At 36.6% G+C, this 20,938-nt stretch overlaps 1 protein-coding gene across 1 annotated transcript in view; it reads right to left on the bottom strand.

The window, feature by feature from the left end:
- Positions 1–296: 296 nt before the first annotated feature.
- LOC145675243 (heat shock protein 105 kDa-like) overlaps positions 297–20,938 on the bottom strand; it is a 94,497-nt gene continuing 73,855 nt past the window's right edge. The window contains exons 4-5 of the mRNA XM_081745626.1: positions 3,921–4,157; positions 297–359 (exon numbers count right to left, since the gene is read on the bottom strand). Of these exons, the coding sequence (XP_081601752.1) occupies positions 297–359; positions 3,921–4,157 (300 nt within the window). The remainder of the gene's footprint in view (positions 360–3,920; positions 4,158–20,938) is intronic.

Below are 20,938 nucleotides of genomic sequence, written 5' to 3'. Positions count from 1 at the left end.
GAGGGAATTTCCCGAAAATCCCTCTGTTACGGAAAAACTACGTGATGGAGAGAAACCGAGTGCATATTCGAATTCAGCTCAAAAAGTTCCTTTAAGATCAGGTGATTTTTCTCATGTAACAAACAAAAAGTTTAAATTTGTTAACTAGTGTTATAAGCTTACTCTAGTTGGTACATTGAAGTAGAACCGACGACACATTCCAAAAGAATTTAAGACAATTGAAGGCCATGAAGTGCATTCTTCATTGTTTGGTTTTACTGATCCTCAATCTGGAAACCTGCCTGTAACAATTGTCTCTACAGTTGTGCGTGATAAGCCAAAGTAACTTCTCTTGATGCTTTCAGCACAACATTTAAGCTCTAAAATCAGCGAAGATGAGAAAAAGACACGGAAATCAACCTATACTACAACAAAACCAAATGGGGAGTGGACTAAGTGGATCATATGATTTGAAGGACATATCGTTTAAATTAGGGTCTGACGCCGCTCTGGGCTAAAACATATAACCTTCAAATCAGAGGGCACCTTGAGTGCCGAAGATCTTTACCTCACTGGAAAATACTTTTATAGATTTTGAAATACTTACAAAGACTTTGTAAACTTTTATATGACTTTATTTTGTAATAAAAGGTGTAAGGTTAAAATCCCGGACTTATCGTTTAGATTCTACCGAACAAATCATTGAAATATTTACAATTTTTCTTATTGACTTGAAATTGATTTCCTTCGTTCGTTTTTTTTAAACATACCAAAAGCAGTGATATAAAATGACAACTTTGAGAAAACAACCAGGTTTCTAGTTCAATTCTAAACTTTTCCAGGTTTTCCAAAGTTTTCCATGTCAGTAGACACCGTGTATTGTTCGTCACTGATTATTGTTGAAAATGACGAATTAAAATTTCTTTATTTTGAATTGTTTCTTGGTTGGAGTTTAGCGTTCCTTTCCAGCTCACAGAATACAGAGATGAGAACTAGTGCTTCAAATCACTTGTTTTCATTCGTGACAAACACTTTCACCATGAATCAAACTCGGTTCTATACACATTGAATGTACCACGTTAGTGAGTTCGTTACGAATGGACACTAATCATTTCGAAATTACAAATTCAATATCCTTTGCTTTAATTCATTTTGTTTTAATGTGCACACACTAACTGTTCACTCAACTTCTACAGGGTGTCCAATATACAATGCAACCCGGAGTATGGAAAAGTAGAACTTTTGAGCCGGAAGCGATACACAAATAATGGTTATACCAAAATGAAGCCTTGTTCGTTGCATATATTTTTAAACTATGAAGACACGATTGGAGTACACAAGGAATCACGCAGTGTTGTCCGATGTAACCGAAGGTGTAAATCAATTTTTTTTAGAAAGCACGTAAATTGACTCATAACTTATACCTATGGATGTTCTGTCCTTAATTTTCAGGTTGTTTAGTTGGAGTAGCTTGGAAACTATGGAGCAGAAAAATGAATTTTTCATTTCCACCGATAACTAATCGGATGAGGCCTCTGTAAGGGAAGAGTAGAGAAATCGTAGTTTTCATAAATGAACACTCTGAATTGGCAACTCTGCTGATATTTCAGTGCACTGCAAAAAAAATTCGCCTTAAATTTACTGACCGATTACCGTCAACTCTCGCTGCCATCCGATTACCCTAAATTTTACGGACCACCGTTTTTTATATATATATATATATATATAAAAACGGCAGACCGTATATTTGGAAGCAAAATAATATTGACCGTGTTTAGAAACAAATTTGGTACCGTATATTTTACGGTAATTTACCGTAATATTTAGGTTTTTTTAAAGAAAAAAAAACAGGTGTGTTATTACCGTAAAAGATTTACGGTAATTATCACACCGATTCTTATCTAGAGGTCCTTGCCGGTCCAGCATGTCCTCTTGCTAGATCCAGTAAGAATTCTTGCTGGGCAATATATTGACCTAATTTTCATCGAATGCTGGAAACTGTATCAGTACACACACTGGCTAGCAATAATTTTTCCTGGACGGATGCAATTACAGTACACACTGGTCCACTGGTGTTAAAGACTACTTAACTAAAGAAAACACAAAAGTGAACGAAAGAGCGTTGCACCTACGACGTGCATAATATTTATAAGAATAAAAGTTGAAATTAATTCTTAGTTTGTAATATCGAACCCTTGTCCTAATATTATCTTGAACATACATTGCTTTTTCTTTAAAAATTACCAAGTTTCTCATGTATTGAACAAAACACCAGAAGAGGATTCGATATTGCATACAAAAAAACTACTTCTTGAATTTTATAGCTGAGTTTTCGCACGCTTTGAAGATATAGTTGGAACAAACTTCCATTTCCTTTTAAGATATTCATAAATCGATATTCAGTTGTAGTGTTAAGACTAGCTTTATTGCATGTATTTTCGCTATGAGTACCAGTAGACTAATAGACCTCAAATATTTTAATCAGCGATTCATTCGATTAGTCGCATTATTACGGTTTCAGATAACCAAACAGGCACCCGACAACATAGATTAGAATGACCAGAAGTACGACTAAACAAGTGTAAAAGCATATGACTTCTTACAAAACTGCCTACAGTATCCAGTATTCGCTATCCGCAAACACCAAATTAATAAATGAGTGTTTGCATAATTATGTAACAGTGGCATTAATGCTCCAAAAAAAGTCATTAGACTTCCAGAGTATCGAGCTTTTGCATATTTATTAAACACTCAAATGTATTAACAAGACACCATAACAGATTATAGGTACTCAGAACAAAATTAAAGATAAAAACATTTACAGAAATATTTTTTAAATCTAACAATTCATTTATCCAGAAAAAATAATGACAGCATGGGCACCCGATGAAAATTTTCTAGGAGACTCATCTCCCTGGTTAGTATATATCCTATTACATTTGATATTTTTTATTTGTATTAAGAAATTTAATACGTTTTCATTAGCTAGTGGAGCGACCCCCTGCCCCTCCTTCGGGCACACACGAGTGACAGTATACTTTTATTTCTGTAACATAAAAAATTCCAGTTGATGCAACACAATTTATTGTGATTCTAATTCTAGCTTCACCACCACTCGTAGTTGGCTACATTATCATACGACTTTAGTTTATACATCCAGCAGCTTCTTGGTTTCGAATTGTTGCACTTTGAAGCGATCTGCTTGCCACGATAGCCAACTAAAGTTTTGTTTGTCACCGAACAAACTTCAAATATTAACATGGTGCTTTCCCATACATTACTTTGCTTAATATTGAATTTCCAGGATATCTTCAACAGTAGTACTGTGTATATCACACCAGAAAACCACAAACTAAACAAACAAACAAAAGAAAGAAACAAAACAAAACAAAGCACAACACATCCGAACCTACGCGCCATCAATCCTCGCTTCGAACATGTGCTTTTTCTCTCCAATGCGCATGCCCGACACAAGCATCTGACAGGAAAACTGTCTCCTACCATTATTTTAGAAAAACGGTAAACCGTATATTTTTCATGGTAGGAGGCACTGATTTTCACGGTTATTGGTTACTGTGTGCACCAAAGGTGTGTTAAAAATATGTCTAGATTATGAAATTCCTGAAAACAATGAAAAAGAAACTTTGAAATTATCGTGATAAAACTTTTACTTACATGCATCCGGCAACATTGCTATTCATCACGAACTGAATTGTCAGTTCTACGGCAGATTCTGGAAGTGCCCCCGTTTAGATTCAATAAATAGCAGTGTTGCTGGATGCATGTAAGTAAAAGTTTAATCACGCTAATTTCAAAGTTTCTTTTTCATTGTTTTCAGGAATTGCATAATGTAGACTTGCATAATGTTCACTTAAATAGTTAAACAATGTGAAACCAAAACAAAACAAATAGTAATTTTATATGTTTTGATGTTTTCTTACCCTGAGATCGCCTTTATTGAATTGACAATTAAAAAGCTGCAAAGAAGAATGACCCCAATCCACAAACACTATAGCTTTAGGTTTGCTTCCAGGTGGAGGAAGAAACTTTTCCTTGTAGATTGCATATGATAGTGCTGTTGCAGTAGTTTCATTTAGCAATCGCAAGACATTAAGTCCTGCAATCTGCGCAGCATTAAGAACCGCCTGCCTTTGAGAATTTGTGTAGAATGAAGGCACCTGCAAAATACCTCGAAATTAATTAATTTCATAACATTGTTCATTTCCCAACATGTATAAGCAATCCTTTCATAAGACGGTACCAAAGTGATTCAACGCTGACAACAATGGGGGGAACCACATTTTATTTTATACCTTGTTCAGAAAAAGTTTGATACACAATTTTAAAAGGACTACTATTCACATTTATGCATTGATTTAAAACAAATAAATATTTAGTAAAAGTCGATCTTCTTTAAAAATCATGCAACTGTATTCGTGTTTAAAATTACGAAATTTCACAAAGAAAAGGAGATTCCACGAGTAAATTTCTAATATGAAGGTAGACTGTACATTCACATTTCGTTTTGATTGATTTACACTTATTTAATACGTTTACTCAACACTCAAAATAAATTTTAAAACACTATTTATGGCTTGGAGGAGACAAGAAATCAGGAATGCTAAAACAGCAAAAATATATACTTACATATGATTATGAAGTAAATAAGCTTTCCAATTTAATTACCTTCTTTTCAATGTATTGCATATACTGTATAATAAATCTTAGCCTTAGTAGGTATGGTCCGAAAGATTTTGCTTTGTTCTCTTTTGAAAGTTGATCTAAGCCACTTTTTTTCTGCATTTAGCATTGAGTGTTTTGGTAATTTAATGAGCATTATTTGTGCGAGCTTATCCAACGTATGTTTTATTGTTTCAGTCGTAACACATAATGTTCGTGCCCGTAGCCATTGAATCAAGCGGCACTTGGGGCCTCGAAGGGCTCAATTTCTTTGAAGAAGTAGGCCAATGCAAGAGCGTAAATAAGGGTCCCGCAGACCCTGCATTGGAGGGGGGCCCAAGCCATCAAGGGGCACCAAATCGTGAAGTGGGACGTAGAGAAGAGAAGAGGCCCCACTCCACGCTGTCTGCGGGAGGGCCCCCAAGGCTTTAGTTATGCCACTGGGCCAACGTATTGCACACCTTACTGGTGACAAGCGGGCTACTACTTTTCTGATACAACGTATCAGCGTAGAAGTGCAGCGAGGAAATGTGGCTTCCATTTTAGGAACATTACCTCCTTGCAAATTACACCGGTACCTTTATGCATACCTCCTGCAACACGAAATCTGACCTCTACATGGAAAAATGTTTTCCTTATGTATTTTTGCATTAGAAAATCGAATCAACATGCACGGCAGTGCATGACAGCCAAGTTCCGCGAAGAAAATGAAAACTGGCCTGCACTGCCGTAAGCATATTATACACGAACAAGAGTTTTGGGTAAAATCGCCGATTTCGAGGCTTTGTAAAAACGATTCTATTAAGGGTAGAAACATAAAATTTAGAATGTAAGGAGATATACCACACATACTCATATGCCAAATCTCACATTACTACCTTCAACCATATTCGAGTACTGGACCCCCAAAGTATGCAGTTTTCAGGCTCACTGACTCACTCATCAAATTGATTAGGTATTTCCCAATGAGATAGAAACGTGAAACTTTGCATAAATATACCCTATAACAATTTGAGTATGGAAAAAGTCCAAAATCTGAAGAATGTCCTATGGGAAAATTTGTATGGGCAAAAACTGCCCTTAGCCAGGAAAAAAGCGTTTCACTCACTCACTCAACAAATTGATTAGGTACTTCCCAATGAGATAGAAACCTGAAACTATGCATAAAAGTACCCAACAATAACTTGAGTACGAAAAAAGTCCGAAATCTGAGGAATGTGCTATGGGAAATCTTTTATGGGCAAAAAAAACTGTCCTTAGCCAAGAAAAAAATAGTTTTACTCACTCACTCATCAAATTGATTAGGTACTTCCCAATGAGATAGAAACCTGAAACTCTGCATTAAGGTACCTTATAATGACTTGAGTATGGAAAAAGTCAGAAATTTGAAGAATGTTCTATGGGAAAGTTTTTATAGGCAAAAACTGTTCTTAACCAAGCAAGAAATCGATTCACTCACCCACTCAACAAATTAATTAGGTACTTCCCAATGAGATAGAAACCTGAAACTTTGCATAAAGGTACCCTATAACAATTTTAGAATGGAAAAAGTTCGAAATCTGAGGAATGTACTATGGGACATTTTTATGGGCAAAAAACTGTCCTTAGCCAGGGAAAAAAAATCGTTTCACTCACTCACTCATCAAATTGATTAGGTACTTTCCAATGAGACAGAAACTTGAAACTTTGCATAAAGGTACCCTACAATAACTTAAGTATGGAAAAAGTCCGAAATCTGAGGAATGTGCTATGGTAAATTTTTTATGGGCAAAGAACTGTCCTTAGCTAGGAAAAAAATCGTTTCACTCACTCATCAAATTGATTAGGTACTTTTTAATGAGACAGAGACGTGAAACTCTGCACAAAGGTACCTTATAATGACTTGAGTATGGAAAAGGTCCGAAATTTGAGGAATGTGCTATGGGAATTTTTTATGGGCAGAAAACTGTCCTTAGTCAAACACAAATCAGTTCGTTCTCTCCCTCATCAAATTGGTTAGATACTTCCCAATGAGGTAGAAACGTGAAACTTTGCATAGAGGTGCCCTATAATGACTTGAGCATAGGAAAATTCTGAAATGTGTGGCATGTGTTATGAGAAATTTTTTTATTGGCGAAAAACTGTTCTTAGCCAAGTAGAAATCGTTTCATTCTCTCAATCATCAAATTGATTAGGTACTTCCAAATGAGATATAAACGTGAAATTCTTCATAAAGGTACCTTATAATGGCTTAAGTGTGAAAAAATTCCGAAATATGAGGAATGTGCTATTGGAAATTTTTCATGGGCGAAAAACTGTCCTTAGCAAAGCACGGTTCATTCAGTCACTCATCACATTGATTTGTTAGTTTCCAATGAGTTAACGATGAGAAGTTGTGCATAAAGGTACCTTATAATGACTTGAATGTGAAAAAAGTCTTAAATGTGAGGAATGTGCAATGGGAGTTTTTTATGGGTGAAAAACTATTTTTAGCCAAGCAGATATCGGTTCATTCATTCACTCGTGACATTGATTAAGTACTTGTTTATGAAATATTGACGTAAAAGTCTGTATATTGGTACCTCATAACGACTTGAGTATGGAAAAGGTTTGAAATATAAGTAATGTACTAAAGGAACATTTTTATGGGTGAAAATTGTTCGTAGCCAAGCAGAAATCGGTCCACTCACTGATTGATTCATTCATAGCATTAATTCCCAATGAGATAGAAGGATGAATCTCTGCATAAAGGTACCTTATAATGATTTGAGTATGGAAAATGTCCAAAATTTAAGGAAGTGCTATGGAAAAAAATTATGGGTGAAAACTGTCGTTAGTCAAGCAGAAATCGGTTCACTCCAGGGGTGTAGCCAAGGGGGGCCCATCGGGGCCGGCCCCCCCAAATGGTTTCCTGGCCCCCCCAAATGACCAGCTTTTAAAACATCATAGTAAAATTACCTCGCTTCATTCATTTAAAAGTAACAAATTTCATTGACAATTAATAATTTATGGTAAAATAGTAAGGAGAAATATTGTTTTTTTCCATACCGATCGAAAAATAGTATAGTATCTCTTCCTTATACCGATCGAAAAATAGGATACTTTTTTTTGTGACAGCAGATTACACAATTTACTGCGATTTATATGCTTTAACAAGTATATTTTTATATGCTTTAACAAGTGTTTTAAAAGACATAGAGAATGGAAAATTTGGTGAGAAACAATGCTTTTATTCAATTTGGATTTCATTCGCTCTCTCTTTTATTTCTACTTAGTGTAATAAAATATTTTTTTTAAGTCAAGAATAATAAATATTTTTGTCAGGAAACCGTAAAGAAATTAAGTGAAATTTCAAAGAGAATCAATCTTGCGTAGATAGGTTCTGTATACAAGGTCTTAAATTTAAAGGTAACCAAGAAAAGTTTTGTTGCTTTTTCACCCACCACCTTCGAACATTGATATGTCACCTAACCTGGAAGATCAAAAATAGTCCCCATCAGCATCGACGACCTTCTGAAAACGTTCTGGAAGGCCATGGAATCCATCGCGGTAGAACTTGGTGGGCCGTGAAACGAAGAAAGTATCAGGTGCATTTTGGACTTTTACTAGGGATTTGAACTGGCGTCCTCTAAGGTGATTGTTCAAAGAATGGAATAGGTAATAATCGGACGGTGCAATACCCGGGGAATATAGTGGTTGCAAGATTGTTTCCCATCCAAGGCGGAAAATGGTGTCCTGAGTCATCTTAACCACGTGGGACTTAGCGTTGTCCCGTAAACGAGGACCCATTTGCAATTCAGAAGCGATGGATTTTGAGTTTTTGTTGGGCACAGCTCAACTGCTGACACTACACAGTTGCATTGATACTCTGACCAGCTAGTAGCAGTTCCCGATGCACGATGCACCAAACACAGAAGGACCTTATTCTGGTACAGTGCTGGTTTCGGCTGTTTTGAAATCGGTTCATGGGATGCTAACCAATGATGACGGCGCCGTGGAGCATCGTATAGGACACACTTTTTATCACATGTCAACGTCCTGTTCAGAAATGGCTCCGAAACAGTAAATAAACACAGGCGACTGCCGCGTTTCCTTCTGGCCCGGAGTCAAAATATGTGAGACCCATTGACCCAACTTGTAGTGCTTCACAAGTTGATGGATGTGCTACCGAATGGTTTCTCCACACACTGAATTGTAGTCCCAGTTCCTCTTTGTACATGTGTTGGTCTTCCGGCACGTGATTTTTTCGGGTGTTTCGTCATCGTCCTTAAACTTGTTAAACCTTCGCTGCAATGTCCGCGTCGTCACCACACCCTCACCAAAGGCCTGGCATATCTTCTGTCCCGCTACAGCGGCGTTTGACCTTCATTTGAACTCGTTCAGCACACATGCTCTTATGACGCTCAGTGGATGTCCCATGTTCCCTCTGTCTTTACGCAAGATCACGGTGTGTCTGAATTGCCACAACCAGGTAGTATGTTGGATATACCCACACCAACAACTGACGTTCGCCTTATCTCCACTCGCATTCAACTAACGGTGTGAGGTTCAATTGAACACAGACCTGCACGAAAAGGACAGAACTTTCTTGGTTACCTTTATAGTTATGCACAAAAGTATAGCGTTTGGTCCCGGGCAGTAGTTCTTGATTAAGCATAATAAAAACTATCTTGAATATAATTTATGGATAATAATAATAATAATAATAATAATAATAATAATAATAATAATAATAATAATAATAATAATAATAATAATAATAATAATAAGCTAAAATAGAGTTTTTAGTTTTCCAGAAGAAAACCAAAATTTTCCTTTCTTTGAGGCCTCAAAAACACTAGCAGCAACACTTTTTTTTGGCTTTGTACATTGTAGCTGGCCCCCCCTCAAAAACGACGGCCCCCCCTACACAAACCTGCTGGCTACACCCCTGGTTCACTCACTCGCTCATCACATTGATTTTGTATTTCCAATGAGATAAGTCGTGAAACTCTGCATAATGGTATCTTATAACGACCTGAGTATGGAAAATGTCCGAAATGTGACGAATGTGCTATGGGAAATTTTTATAGACGAAAAATTGTTTGTAGCCATTAGGTACTTCCCTATGAGATGAAGATGTGAATGTCCACATGAAGGTAGCTTATAATGGCTTGAATATGAAAAATATCCGAAATTTAAGGAATGTGCTATGGAATTTTCTATGGGCGAAAAATTGTCCTTACTCAAACAGAGATCGGTTCATTTACTCACTCATCATTGATTAGGTGCTTCCAAATTAGATGGAGAATCGAAACTCTGCAAAATGGTACCTACCTTAGGCTATGTAATGACCTGTGTAAGTAAAGGTTCCAAAGTTAAGGAATGTACTCTAACCATTAGGTATTTCTTAATGAGATAAAGATGCGAAACTCTCCATAATGGAACGCTATAACGGCTTCAAACTGAAATTTGAGGAATTTGCTACGGTAATTTTTTCATTAGAAAAAAAAATGTCCTTACAATCAGAAATCGGGAACGATTTCGTTATTGAACACATCATGTGCATAGTGATAATGCTGTCAATCGTCTGAGTGGTCGAGTTGGTGCCCTCCTCGCTGGTCTATTGGCTACCACGTGCGCCTTTGATGTATGTGATCCTGAGTTCGATTCCCGGTGGAAGAGCCTTTGGAATCTTAACCCTCCTCGATGTTTCTGTGTTTGTGTCCCTTCGTTCTAGGTTAATAGACAAATGAGCTAAGGTCACTGAGAAAAATCCGTTATCCGGATAGCGGTATAGTGTACAAATATACGGGATCCTTATGTTTACTACAGAAATCAATACTTAACATACGTTATCCATATGCTACATACGTACTGCCCTCTTTCCCGCTTAGATGTTACACAATGTCGTTGCAAATGTCTGCCATGTAACAGTCTTCCGTACATTACGTACGTCAGCTATAAGTTACATACGGCCATCTGTGTGTGAGATCCTGACCGCCTACATACAGTCTTTTCGTTCGTGTGGAAAGTACGTTTATTCGGAACACTTATACGGAAAGTACTTTCAAATATACTTTTTCAGTTATACGTTTAGTGTACGTTAAGTCCAACATCTACAGGATTTACACATGTAACCAACGTTTTTACGTATGCCACATACATTTTTTCTCAGTTTGCGAGAAAAATAAGTGAAAGCTAGTAATAAGTAGTTAAGCAAGTTAATGAGGCACGTTCTGTGAATCAGTTAACTTTTAAAAACGTGGGCTAAGACACGTACATACTGCCGTAAAATTCGCGGTTGGAAACCCAGACAAGGAAAGCCAATCTTTTGTCTTTTTTCGGTGAATATTTTTCCTTTATTGCAGTCATTGGTATTAAATAGATATTGAAATTAATTTGATAAGTAAGATAATGTAGAGGTGAGAATGTTTAAAATTAATGAAGTTTTCGAACAAATGAGAAATCCAATTGTTCGAATTTATGTGAGACTAGCAACAAAATGTAACAGATTTCGTAAATATATTGGTACCACGAGTTATATTATAGTTACCACAGTATTTATGTAAAAATGTTCTTGATGCTTCGTGTCTCTATCTGTGAACAGTGTGGGAATCTCGTACGTATCAGCCTTTTCATCAGCAGTGAATTTCGTGCCTTTGCTCTTCATATTTCCTGAATTTGCCCTCCTGGGGGTTCGCCCCCACACCCTCGCTTTTGCTTGTCCTACTTCCTCACACCTCTTAAGCTTACAATTCCCGAATTTCAAGTTTCTTTTCCTATTTCAACTATCTAAGAGATAAGATTTGGTATTCCAGGAAAACGCCTATTTAAACAACATGGTGATTTCTTCATCTCCCTTTAGACTCCTTACAAATTAAAAATATTCAATTTTAGCAATTTTCCTGTTGGTTAGTCTCGGGAGACTACAATCGTGCCAAATTTCATCATTCTAACCCTGCCGGAAGTGGCTAAACATTTTGGGGTGTAGAAGACGTCCAATATAAATAACATGGAAAAGGTTTTTTCTTTTCCCCTTAACACCACTCTAAATTTGGATATTTTCATTTTTACTAACTTACTTAGGGAATACTAACGAAAACGTTGAAGCATATCGAATTTCACGTTTGTATTCCAATTTCAAGTACCTAAAATATGAGATTATAAGTCCAAAAAAAGGCCTATTTAAATAGCATGGGGAATTTCTTCATCTCCCCTTTTAGACTCCCTAAAAATTAAAAATATTCACTTTTGGCAATTTTTCTGTCGGTTAGTTCCGAAAAACAATCACGTCAAATTTAATCATTGTAGCCCTACAGGAAGTGGCGTATAATTTTGAGGTGTAAAAGGTGTCCCATATAAATACGTACCATGGGAAAGATTTTTCAGTTCCCCATAATACCAATCTAAAGTTGGAATTGTTTATTTATACTGATTTACTTAGGTAATACTAATGAAAACGTACAAGCATACCGAATTTCAATTTTTTAATCCAATTCCAAGTTCCTAAAACATGAGATTATATGTCAAAAAAAGAGACCCATTTAAATAACATGGGAAAATTCTTCATCCCCCTTCATAATTTCAACTTTCCGCGTCAACCGGAAGCGCCCCTTTAATTTGTCAGTTCATGTAGTTTTATATACAGTTAGGATATGTTGGTGGCATATATTATTAAGTTTACAAGCTATTTGAAAGGTGTATATCATTGGAAGGAAAAACCAAGGCAATATGAAACTGCGCAACATGCGCGTCATGTAATGAACTCCGTAATTTCACAATGTGAAAAGGTAGTGAACAACTAGGTATATTGAAACATCAACTATGTCTAGTGATGTACAGCGAGGATTCAGCATCAAGGGTTTTGGGCCCTGTTGATACTCTTCGTATTTAGGTAATGAAAAATGAGATGTTAGCGATCGTGATTTTGTAGTTCGGGTAAATGAATTGGAATATAACACTCTGACAGATATTTAATAGAATAAATCCTCCCCGCTGTTCTAGTGGCTAGAATGTGCGCCTTTCTTGTACAGGTCTTGGGTTTGATTCCCGGTGGGAGAGCCCTTGGGAACTAATGTTGTATGTGACACATTATGACTCCTTTAAAAATGTACAATTTTAAATTTAAATCCAGCAATATGCCACAATTGAGAATTCCAATATACGATATTGACATGGTGAACTACAAAAAGAAGTGAAATATGAACAAAAACACCAGAGGTGCAAAAAGTGCACCCAAGTTCGTCAGCCTCAAAAAGTGTTGAGATGAAGATGGATGAGCCAAGTTTCTTGGCCACTGCATCTGAAAGGAACACTGGAACTTGACGCGAGGTGTCAAGGAAAATGGTGTTAAGGAACCTTAGGGATAGTGGTGGTGGGCGTGGTGGGTTTGGGACCACCATCAACCTTAGGAATATCAACTTTGCTAATGCGCTAAGGCACATATACAGTATACTGCAGTAAGATTGGTGGTTCGAAAGCCAGACAAGGAAAACTTATATTCCTCCACGAAGTGTCAAAGTAAATGATGTTAACGAGCCTTAGGGGCGGTGTTTGTGAGTGTGGTGGATTTGGGGGTCACCACTAGCCTTAGGGATGAAATGTCCCGGCCGTGAAACTAGGAACAGACATCTTAGTGTATTCGAATATGTTAGACACCTCGCGCCAAGTTCCAGTGTTCCTTTCAGATGCAGTGGCCAAGGAACTTGGTTCAACCATCTTCATCTCAACACTTTTTGAGGCTGACGAACTTGGCTGCACTTTTTGCACCTCTGGTGTTTTTGTTCATATCTGTAATTACTTTTTGTGTATCACATACCAATTTTGTAAACAACTGAAAAGTTTAAAATTTTGTACTGTGAAATAATGTATTTTTTGGGGGACGATAAAATATGATTAATGATTGGTTTGGTAATTGAAATTTAGTGTACTTTTTCAGCAGCGAGGCTATATGAGACCCAAGTATCTTTTATGTGACTGGGACAGACGTGACAAAGTAAACATACTGGCCTCAAAGACAAGATTTTATTCCTGGCACCAGGAACATATCTCGTAAACTAATTGTGTACCCTTAAGATCTATTTTTGCCACCGTTACATATCAAACTTGGGTTGATGACTAGGGATGCGCACGAGTCGAGTCGAGTCGAGATTTAAGCCTGTCTCGACTCGTCTCGAGAAAATGTTGTCTTCACTCGTGTCTCGACTCGAAAATATGTTTCTGTCTCGACTCGACTCGAATTCGAGTCGAGACGTCTCGAAATTCGAGTCGAGACAAAATATACAAGTTAAAATATACGCACACATCAGCCAGTCCATTATGACTACCTACCTAATTGTCAGTATGTCGACCTTTGGCACGGATAACAATGGCGACACGTCTTGGCATGCACGGAATGATCCTTGGTAGGTCGCTGGAGAGAGTTGACACCACATATGCACACACAGGTCACCTAATTCCCGTAAATTCCGGGGAGGGGGTGGTGCGCCCTGACGTCACGTTCAATCACATCCCAGATGTGTTCTATTGGGTTCAGATTCGGCGAGTTGGGGGGCCAGAACATCACTTGGAACTCGCTTCTGCGCTCGTCGAACCACCCCATCACACTCCTGGCCTTGTGACACGGTGCATTATCTTGTTGAAAAATGCTATTACCGTTGGGAAACATGGTCGTCATGAAGGGGTGTGCGTAGTCTGCAAGCAGTGTGCAATACGCCTCGGCCGTTATGGTGCCTTGCTCGAGCACCACTAGACACATCGAGGCTCACGTGAATGTTCCCCATATAATAATTAAGCCGCAGCCAGATTGTCTCCGTCCCGCAGTACAGGTGTCAAGGAGCTGTTCCCTTGGAATACGACGGATTCGCACCCTCCCATCGTTATAATGAAGAAGTTATCGGGATTCATCAGACAATGCAACGCTCTGCCACTATACTAAGGTCGAGTGGCGATGGTCACGTATTCATTTCAGTCGTAGTTGCCGATATCGTGGTGTTAACATTCGCACATGAATGGGTCCTCGGCTGCGGAGGCCCATTGTTAGGAGTGTTCGGTGCACTATGTGTTCTGAGTAGGCCTGGGAAAAAACGGACATTTTGGGTTTTAAAAAAACATTTTTTACGGTTTTCCCGAACTTAAAAAAACGGAAAATTTGGGTAAAATTGAAATTTTTGAATATTTTATTGTATTATGCTTTCAAAATGAAAACTACTTTATATTTACTAGTGTAGAGTTAAGATAATTGAGTAATTATGTTTCTTGTATTAGAAGAGGGAAATTTTTTGCACAACTCATCCAAACACTTCAAAGTTAGCACCGTGATAGAACGGAGTTATGGCTACAAAAGAAACCAAAATATAATCCTAGTTAGCTTAGTTAGTATAGACGCATTAAAATTATCTCGAGCAATCTTATGAAGTTCCCCCTTGATGGCAGGGAAGTGTTAAAATAACAGGGCCAGGAAAAATTTAGTTAATACGTTAAATCAAACATGTATTTTATATGATGTCTTCCTTGTTTTATGTAAAATTTTTGGAAATTTGGAATCCATTAAAAAAAATAATTTGTCTGGAAATATTGGCAGAAACGGGAAAAGATAATTTAAAACTATATCTTGGCCTGATGACAGTCATTTTACTTGCTGTAACATGTCTGCAGCATATACAGTAGGAAGTCGAAAATCCGAACTAATTGGGAAAAAAGGTAGTTCGGATTTTCGAAAATGACCAAGAAAATGCCATTTAGGCTTATATATACTCTACGGTATGTTCTTCTATCGATACAGTGGTTATTCAGTACATACAGTAATTACAATACCATACGAAAGGCTACTTATATTTAATGTTTCTGAAGAAGTTGCTCGTACACTAAATTACACTGATCTTGTAAGTCACACTTAAAACTTATAGGCCTAAGAGAAAATAAAAAAAAATAAAAATATGTATGACAAACAATTACGTATGAATGAACTTTTGTAAAAACACTGACTTCACATAACGTCGACGGACACACTATTGTTTGTTTATCGCTAGCGTTATATTAAGACAAAATGTAAAAAGCTTCTAGGGACCGTGTTCGGATTTTTGACTTTCGGATTATCGACGTCCTACTGTATATACAATCTATTTCGCTAACGGAAAAATACTTAAAGCAACAAGATTTAATTCTACTTTTTAGTTTTCTGATTTCTGGTAAAATCCCTCTTTATTCTTTGTATATTTTTGGAATAACTCAAAAAGAGAGATGATCTTATTTACACATACACACATATACCGCACAAGTGAGTAAATTTGAGCAGCAAGAAATACATTAGAGGATTGAGTATGTGAAACTTCCGTTCGTTATTATTACAGACTAGAGAATACCCATTCTTCGCACGGGGAGAATACGTTTCACTTTGGGCACAAATGGCACTAAAACTGTCACCAATGAACTTATGGAGCCCCAAAACTATGAATTCGGCATAAATATCCGTAATTTTCAATTATCTCTACAGGTCACTATTCCCCCTTAGAGTACTAATGGACTGAATTTGGATTTAAACGGCCGGAAGTGTCATTGTTCATCTCAGCGACCCCGAAGACTATCGATTCGACACTAATATCTGTCATTTTCCCCTCTCCCCTTCTCTCAAGCTGCACCTTCAAAGTGAAATAATAAAAACCATTCCGAACCTCATCTATGTTTAAAATTTTATCGAGATCGGTAAAATTTCCAAAAATTTTGAAGCCACTAATAAAAAATGATTTGTTCGGAAATATTAGCAAAAACCGGAAAATATAATTTAATTGAAAACTATTTCTTCGTCTGATGCTAGTAATCTTACTTGCTGTAACATGTTTGCAGCATTATACAATGTATTTTGCTAACAGGAAAAATACTTAAAGCAACAGGTTTTAATTTTACTTTTTTAGTTTTCGGATTTCTCGTAAAATCCTCCCTCTTTATTATTTGTATGTTTTTCGAATAACTCAAAAAGAGATATGATCTTATTTACACATACACACATATGCCGCACAAGTGAGTAAATTTGAGCAGCGAGAAATATAATAAAGGGTTGAATATGTGAAACTTTCGTTCATTATTGTTACAGACTAGCCGAATAGCTTGCACGGGGAGAATACGTTTTATTTTGAACATAAAGGGAACCACAACTGTCACCAATGAACTTATCGAGCCCCAAAACTATTAATTCGACACAAATGTTAATAATTTTCAATTACCTTTACATATTCCCGTCCCCTCTTAGGAGTACTAAATGGGACTGAATTTGTGGATTTAAACGGCATCTTCTGTTCATCTCAGAGACCCCGAAAAGTATGGATTCGACCGCCATTTTCGATCATGTATAGGGTCTATATGTATATCTATCTTCCTTTCTCTCTCATATATATATATAGTGTTTTTTAATAATAAATGTGCCGGTACGCTGGACCTGACGTTGGCAATGGTTAAAAAGTTGGAAGGTTGGTTGCACACCTTTCAGGGTAATAATAATAATAATAATAATAATAATAATAATAATAATAATAATAATAATAATAATAATGAGCACAACATATAGCACAATTAGCTCCCAATGTTCAGACTTCAATCCCTACACTTTTGAGTAGAACAGTACTTTCATAAAAGTTAATTGAAATATATGAGCGTACGCAGCAATTTTTTCGGAAGAAAAATGGAATGAAATCTTTAAGTTTTACGTCCCACGCTTAAGTTGGTTAGACTAAAGAAGACGGGAATGAGAAATGAATGAAATGGTGGAATGAAGAAAGTCCCGAGAAAACCCACGAGCGCGGTGTTTGTCCACTACAAAGTCCACACGGCGCTATCTGGGATTGAAACAGGGACCCCAAGCACCGGAGATGAACGTTCTGCCACTGAGACACAGCGCCCCTTATTTATTTCGGAAGGGTCAAATGTATTCGAGGGGTTCAAGTTCAATTTGAGGATAAATTATATTAGAATTTGTAAACTTGCCCCTAGAATTAGACTAAATTTGCACAAAAATCAGGATTTCGGAGGGTCCGGACCCCCAAATTCCACCCCCTGCGTTCATTCCTGTTGAAATATCTACGTAAATTACGAAAAGACAGCATAATATTTTAAAACATGGTTCATAGGATAAGACATGTACTCTCATGGTCCTTGGCAATTTTTAAAAAGCGACTATACTTTTTGTCACATCTGGAGATAACTACTCGATGTTCCTCTACACGCTACACACTTATACGTACTTTAAGATTTAATTAAAATTTTCACAATTCAAAAATGTTTACAGTTTTCTTGTCTGCCATTTCACGCAACAAATCACACGACCAACTAAATGAAAGATACTTCATTGCTGAAAATTCATCCCACGACGTTTTAGCGTCCCCGAAGCCGAAGCCGCTTGCAAAATGTTCAGATTCACAGGATCTCTTGAGCCGCTGTGATCGGAACTTCAATCTTTTCCAGCTGTAATTGAGCACAAACTCGAGAGCGCGACGAGTTGAAGTTGCTTCTCAATGAGAAAAAAAATAGACAGAAAGCTTGGTTTACTAAATTGTTTTTGTCAACTTGTCGGTAAGTAACAAAAGTGAGGATATCCAAAGAAATTTCTGCCAAAGCATACAAAGAAACAATAGCACAATAGTTTCGATAACATCTGTGTGGTCCTTCGGTAGGCTACATATTCCGTAGTTTGGGTTGCACCAGTGGCCAAAACAAAAGACTCCTAGGCGGCTTGTGTAGATAAAAGAATGAACATTTTCTATATTTCTGCATCTTGAATGCACATTTCCACTTACTGAATGCCCATTTGTGAAAGAGAGTGAGAGTCTGACTTTTGCTCACCGTCCACTTTTGCCTTATTGCTTTATTTATCTCAGGAATTCAACCATCAACTTCCCATCTCTAATGGCCATTGAATTAGCGACAGACAAATTTGTTGTGAGACATCAGTCTTTTCAGAAAAAAAAAGTCTGGTCGGTTCAGCGCCTTTATGGTTTATATTACTGTGCGAAAAAGGAATGAACAAAGTGAAGCTGGAACACGTACAAGCGAGAGAAAGATCCCTGAGTATTATTAACTGGCTTCAAGAAGGAACAAAGATTCGCAGCTCTTTCTCCTGAAAGAAAAGAGGGAAACGAAAACAAACAAACAAACAACAACAAAAACTGATTTTCAATAAACTTATAATTTACTATTTGGTACTTTTTTAAGTTTCTTGTCAACCCATTTTTAAGACAGAAAAGGAAATATTCCGCTACCATTAAAAGGTGCAAGAAAAATCGACATATATATATATATATATATATATATATATATATATATATATATATATATATATATATATATATATATATATATATATATATATTCTCCCTTCCGCCAAGTTGCGGAGCTGAATTTTGATTTAAATGTCATCGGAAGTGTTATTGTTCATTTCAGCGACCCCGAAAATTGTGGATTCGACACTAATATGTCATTTTCCCCTCTCTCCTTCCCTCAAGTTGCACCTTCAAAGTAAAAGGATAAAAACCATCCCGAACCTCATCTATGTTGAAAATTTTATCGAGATCGGTCTGATGATTCAAGAGTTATTAAGTTAGAAACATAGTCACTTTCATTTTGATTGTAATAGATTATCTTTCGCACTGGAAAACATGTATTTGTTTACATACAGGATTTTGTACATAAAGTTTATATAAGTGTGTATATTATAATATTAAATAATAGTAATTAAATGTTTTAGTGCATGAGTATTAGTGAAATTTGCCAATTGCTCTTTCTCTTAACAAGTAATTTGGTTAAAATTAACAAAACTTCACCAGACCAAAGAGCACATTGAGAACTCAGTTTTATTCAAGAGAAATATGTTTTGCAACAAAACACTTCGTGTTGGTAGGCTTGTATGTAACTGTAATTAATGCATGTAACTGTAACTGTAAGTTCTGTAATTAATGCACATCCACAAATAAACGACACAACAGAAGTAAGTGCAGACTATTAATTTTCAACTAGCTGAACCTGCGCTCTCTACACAGCGCATCATTCACAATTAAGCATGAATCTCCTTGTCATTCCTCATATCTGTACATGTCCCTTTACAGATACAAGTGAAGGACGCCTTCATAAAATCGGCAAAGAGTATCATAAAGAGGAAATTTTTTCGACTATTTTTTTTTCAATATCTCGCACCGTTTGCAAGATTTGAGCCGACTTGTGGTTGGAATTTCTAATTCATATATGACCAGTGTTTTCTTTCTTTTTACATGCATTATGCAATAAGTAAATAAATTACACACACAATTAATTATGTCAGTTATATACGGAGTTCATTAAAAAAAACTCTCCAAACAATGAAGATTCATCTTAGACTGGAGAAATGGTTATCCTTCGTTTTCTTATCATTTGGCCATGAAACAAACACTTGAGAAATATACAACCCCTATATACAACTGTGTGATGTTGGAATATATACCTCGTAGGGTATGAAGCTTTACTTTTAAACATTTTCAGTACTTCCAGTGTACCCCTAAAAATTTAATAAAGAAATAATCGCCATGTTTTTTTTTTAATATTCATTAGAACTGGACCATTTACACAAAATTTGGAATCAACCAATGAAAACGTTTCTAGCACTTGTGGGTTCAATATCTCATTGTCGAAAGGACTGGAGATAAACATATAGACTTTTCTGGGGAGACAAACATATACGCGTAAATCTAGTATTTTAATACAGATAATAATTGGAATAGTTTTATTTTCGAGTACTATATTTTAATATTCGCAATATTGAAATTTTTGAACTTATATTCTTCCCGCGTTTGAAAAAAAAAGATATCATTACTAGTAAAATTAACCAAATACAAACATTTTTTCTTTTCTTCTTCAATGTTTCCAATTTTTCCGGAAAGAAATCGAAAAAAAAAACGGTTTTTTACCAACAGGTTCAAAATTTCCGGAAATTTTACAACACTAATTCAGACACACTTGTACTTGGCCCAGCATTAAACTCTGATGTTAGTTCCGACGCAGTTCTCTGCCTGTCTTGTTTTACCAGTCTGCTCAGCCTACAACGTCCGACATTGTGTAATGAGGTGGGAGAGGGCTGCAAACGCCTCGACGTTTTGAGTCGCTTCCCCTTGGTTTCACCACTTGTTGAAGACACTCATCACAACACTCCTCGAACACCTGACCAAGTCCTGCAGTTTTCGAAATTCTCGTGCCGAGTGTTTCTCAATGAGTACTTTCTTCAAAATAATATTAAAAATTATAGAAAGATTTTCGAGACATTCGAGTCGAGTCGAGATTTTTACGAACTGTCTCGACTCGA

Source organism: Thermobia domestica, chromosome 18 (genome assembly GCF_964235325.1).
Source record: "Thermobia domestica chromosome 18, izTheDome1.hap1.1, whole genome shotgun sequence".
In the NCBI taxonomy this organism is placed as follows: Eukaryota; Metazoa; Arthropoda; class Insecta; order Zygentoma; family Lepismatidae; genus Thermobia; species Thermobia domestica.
The sequence above is the reverse complement of the archived record's forward strand: the minus strand, read 5'-3'. Positions and strand labels throughout refer to the sequence as shown.